Consider the following 5,190-nt stretch of genomic DNA (forward strand, 5'->3'; position numbering starts at 1 on the left):
AAGGCCCAAGGGCCCTTCCCTCCTCTCTCCTCTCTCCTCTCGCCTCACTCCTCCGCAGAAACCACCGTTTTCAACTTTGTCATTCATGTTGAATGAGACTTCACCTCGAGAGGCTTTCATCTGTGAAACGACGTCATCCCCTCCCCCGGCCCCACACTTCCAATACCCACTTCTGAAGCAATCACTGTTCATCCCATTCGGGTTTGAAAATGAATTGTGATAAATCAAATAGAATAAAAATATAAGAAATTAGCTTTTATTTAACGTTTTGAAAATCAATTATATTTTATTATTTTATGAACTAAACTGACACATATTTTAAGTAACACACTATCTTATCGTGACATTAACTTTTGTGTTAAAAAGATTTAATTTTAATTGCTAACAAAATTAAAATGAGTATAACATGAGAGATGGATTATTTTTTATTACTAGTTTAAATTGTAGAAACCCCAAAAAATAAAAAAAATAAATTCTACTCTTCGTGGCAGTGGAAGCCAAATTTTCAAGTAAAAAAAACTTTAATTTTGATTGTCCAAAAAAATAAATATGAATATGAAATAAGGGATAAACAACTTCTTATTGCATACTTTAAGTTGTCTAAACCTTAAAGGCCTATTTGAATCAAGAATTTTCGTTCGAAAAAGAAAAAAAAAAATAAGAAGAAAATTTATTTTCTGCTATATTTTCTCTCTATACCAAAATACTATTGAAAGCAAAAAAAAAAAAAAATTTTAAATAGTTAAAAATTAAGAAAAATTAAATGTATATGATTCGTAAAATCATATTTTTACTCATTGATTCGATATATTTTTTATTTTTGCTCTTACTTTCCTTATAATCAAACATAAAAATGTAAATTCTACTTTTTGAACAATAAATTTTACTTTTTGAACGCTTTTTTGTGCAATATTTCCAAGTGACCAAAAGAAAAAAGAGTACTAAGAGTGGGGGGTTTCTCCCTAACTTTCATTTCATATGGCAAAAATTTAAAGAATGGGTATAGGCTGTGACTATCTTGGGCTGAAAGCTGTGAACTTACGCGGCGTGTTTGGCTGTACTCCATATTCCCATTACCACTCCACCGCAGAAGTTGTATATAATAATAATCAGCTGCACCCCACCACCCCAAAACCCATCAAGGGGGATCATTATTAAGCATATGTTAATAACCAATTCTGCAACATACCCGCAAAGGTTGGCTGGCTAGCTAGTGTGAATTGAATTTTATATCCCTGCAATTATTCTGAGATTTTCTTTTCTTTTATTTGTTAAATGTGGTGGTCCTTTTCCCTTCCTGTTCGTATTATCTATCATTAATGCAAATTATTTTGATTCCACCCATCCCGAAGTATGCTCCACAAGCATGAATGCAAAACTTGTTTAAGCATAAAAAAACCCGAATTTTCTAGGATATCGAACGACGCAAATCTTTTCTTAAAAGGACTAATTTTGCAATAGTCATGAATTTTCAGATTTTAGCTTGGCTTTGTCTTGTTTCAACTTGTCTCCTTTCTTTTTTGCCTTCTCTTTTTATGTTTTAGATCACAATTCAAGGACATGGGGACCAACCCAAATGTGGGTGGGTTGAAGCAAGAGAGCATAGGCTTTTGGTGTAAATGTTGTCATCTTCTAGCCCCATATGTTAGGGGTTTCCTTTGTGTAGGGACGAGGAATGGGAGAGATATAGGACAGTCCTATGTTGCACCTTAAGGCACCTCTTATACAACTACCCCAGCATGAAATAAATAAATAAACAAAATAGCAGGACGGCCCCATGCGCCATCTTAGCTTCAAAGGGAAGAAAACCCTAGAAGAATGAAAAGAGATTGAAGCATATTAACTTTCATAACCCCACTTTGGTTACTCATCCGTAGTTCAAAAAGTTGAACCATGCCTCGTGCTAACTAATATATGGTTTAGTTTTTAGTATATATATCTTCTTTAATCAGCAATTTTTAAAACTTACGCTAATATTACATTTGAGAACACGAATTTTAAAATTTGAATTTGATATTGAGTGAATTTGGACAAATTTTATTATAGTTTTATATTACATTTTATTCAAGTTCAACATAAATTCAAATTCAGAATCTGCATAGAAGTTAAATCACTTAAACCACTTAAAAGAATAATTTCAAATGACATGCACTGATTTCTAACATGTTTGGCTAACCCTAAATTTTGATGGGTTGAGCGTAAAATTTTGTAGCACAACAGGCAATGTGAAACCAAGGGTGGTGATAGATGAAGCAAATCTTATTTAGTGTAAATTTTTGAATCATGGGCAGACAGAAAAAACGGTAAGTTGCACCAAACCCAATGAGAAAAATATGTCCCCTCTCTTTTTGTAGGGCCTGAAAAGATCAACTCACAACTAAAAATGAATAGTCACAGCATTCTTTTTTGAGGTGCAGAAGAAGATCAGCCGAGCAAAATCATACACATTCATGATAACCTTTAATCCTGATAAAACAAGGACAACGGATAATAACAGATTACCCCACAGGTTTGCCACTTGAACTAACATGTTAACATCAATTTTCAGATAATGTTAGTTTGCCCAATTGCCCGGAAGGCTGAAACCCCCTCCTTACTGCTCTTCATTATCTACTCTTTCAGAAAAGGATGGGTGCAAATATTCCCTTAGAGAATAAGAGAACCCCAAGTGATTGAAGAAATCTAACTTTATACATTAATACTAAACTCTTATCAATGAAATTTTGATTAGCATATGGATTTAAAAAGAAGGGGAAATTGAAAAAAAAAAATTATCACAAACTCATCACAAGCCCATTTTTGTGTTAATTCATGGAGGTGTAATGCAAAATGGGGGGTTCTGCTCTAGCCTCTAGCAAGGTGGAATGAATGTTGAAGGTGAAGAAGCCAGTGGGAGTACCTGTGAAGAACCAGAATGATACTGTGGTAAATGATGATGATGAATCTCTCTCTCTTTATTTTTCCCAACAATAACTGCAACAAGAGAACCATCACTTTCTTCTGTCCCCATTGATGAATTGGGCTTTGTGGGAGCCTTAATTCCATGATCTTGCACAGAGCCACCATTTTTAAGGGCTCTTCTTCTTTCAGCTTCCTGTAACAGTCTCCTGTACAGTTTCTCTTCTGCATCTCTCAAGAACTTGAACTTTGGAGGGGGTGAAGATCTCAAACTGCTCAGCTCTGCTTCTGTTGATGACTCAAACAGAGGGTTAAATCCATGGTGATTGTAAGAGTCAAGGAGATTCAAAGGAGGAAGCTTCTTGGGAGGAGAAGACAAAGGGGTCATGAATGGGGTCTCCACAGCAACAATCACATCACTCAAGCTCCTTGTTCTTGACCCTTTCCTGCTCCTATCGCCTCTGGACTTGCCATCATCAGACTCCAAATCCTCCTTCGTTTCCTCGTTAATGGTGAACAGAAATCTCGGAGGGCCTGCTAGATTGTGCAGCCTCATCAGCTCTGCCTCTACACTTTCTTCCCCAAAGTTCTGCAGCAGCAAATCTTTGGCACAGCCCAATTCAGGGTCTGGTTCATGGCCTTGTTCATGGCCATTAATGGCAATTGGGTTTCCCACAGAAGGGTTGATTTCTAGAGTATCGCTGCTGTTCGCGAAGGAGGGCTTCTTCCAGCAGAGGAGATGAAGCAGCTCTTTTGCATAGTTGCTGTGACCATCATCATCATCATCTTCTTCTTCATTAATCTCCGTGTTGGCGATTCTTCTCTTCCACCATACCAAATAGTAAAGCTCTGCAACTAAACCTAAGAGCAGGCATCCAAACACTGCGCTCAAGCCAAGTCCTATGTCACTGAAAGATCCCATCGCCGCCCGAAGAATCACATATACACCCAGAACCGACTGGGATCTATATGAAAGACACTCCCAAGTCTCAAGTCTCAATTTTGTATGAATGATGTGAGTCTCAAAACCATTAATCCTATAAACTACGCTGAAAATTTTCCTCTAAACACCCCAAAGAAAACATTAACTTGATGCAACTTCCCAAAAACTCAACCCCATAAAAAGGAAACTAATGAAAACATACCTATTTTGCAATCCACACGCAAAACCCAAAAGACCCAACTTCTAAAACAGCCCAAGCAGCTTCCCTATGCTTGTGAAATTCCCATTGTGTAGTGTGAAGACATGATTCCTTGGGGGAAAGGTTGAGGATCTCCTCTTTTGCCTCGTCCACACGGAAAGGGAAAAGTGCCTATTCTATGGAAATTCAGGGTCGAAAATCACTTACCTTTTAAGCCCAAATTTTCAATACCACAGACCCACAATTTGCCCAAAACCCATTTCAAAACAAAACTCAAACAACAAATTTTAAAAAGAGCTTCTGAAATTCGACTTCTGAATTGAAACAAAATGCGATTTTGGTAAAACCAGGGAGCCAAGAAGCCAGTTATACGAGCTGGGTATCCAGAGAAAAAATGCGTGGAAAATCTTGGTAAGGTTCTGAAAAGGGCTGGAGGGGTCGCATCGTTCAAGGGCAGCTCACATGGGATTCGGAAAAGCGTGGCATTCAATCAAAAGGGCAGAGTCTGAGCAAGAAGGAAAAAGACAGGCAGAAGGAGTGGCAAAAAAGACAGTATTATTATCCAAAAGAAGACACAAGAACAAGAAATTAATCATAATAAACAAATAAACTTGATTAGCAGTGATTCCATCGCCCACGCGGCTTGCCATAGAAAATAACCTAACCTGTGGTGCAACCCATGATGCGGGTTGAGGAAGGTCCAGCTGGGCTACGACTCCTGATGGACTAATGGTGATGATCCGATGCGCTCAAGGTTACAGGAGCTTGTTTGGGTCTCAAAAATGGGATTGGCTGCAAGAAGAAATTCTCTTGATTTTGTGGCCAAATAGGTTTTGGGACCATGCCTTGAAGGTTGTTGGGAAGCTTTTTCCCATGGTGACTCCTAATTATATTATATAAGTAGTTGTGGGTAGTGATGACTGAAGAGGATGCTTATCAGCTCAAGATTTTGTTTAGATAGTCCAGAAATTTATTTTCATTTCCAAATTCGGAGCATACATTGATGAATGGATGCTAAACAGGAGGTTTTTATTCTAATTTATTGTCACAATCTGAAAAAAATAGAACAAATAGAATAAAATCCATTGACCGCATGTCTCACAATTAGAGAAATTCTAACTTACCATATATACTTATCATTTGTTTTGGT

The 5,190-nt window shown here is 37.4% G+C and overlaps 1 protein-coding gene across 1 annotated transcript; it reads right to left on the reverse strand.

Moving 5' to 3' along the window:
- Nucleotides 1-2,672: 2,672 nt before the first annotated feature.
- On the reverse strand, nucleotides 2,673-4,602 carry LOC131147124 (uncharacterized). The gene has a single exon (XM_058096916.1). It carries the CDS (start codon nucleotides 3,818-3,820, stop codon nucleotides 2,852-2,854), a length of 969 nt encoding a protein of 322 aa, XP_057952899.1. The 5' UTR covers nucleotides 3,821-4,602; the 3' UTR covers nucleotides 2,673-2,851.
- Nucleotides 4,603-5,190: the final 588 nt, after the last annotated feature.

The sequence above is a fragment of the Malania oleifera genome, unplaced genomic scaffold (assembly GCF_029873635.1).
Source record: "Malania oleifera isolate guangnan ecotype guangnan unplaced genomic scaffold, ASM2987363v1 ctg155, whole genome shotgun sequence".
Classification (NCBI taxonomy): Eukaryota; Viridiplantae; Streptophyta; class Magnoliopsida; order Santalales; family Ximeniaceae; genus Malania; species Malania oleifera.

Bases quoted from the DNA above. Each gene is read 5' to 3' on its own strand.
- LOC131147124 (XM_058096916.1), bottom strand. From the start codon at position 3,820: ATGGGATCTTTCAGTGACATAGGACTTGGCTTGAGCGCAGTGTTTGGA.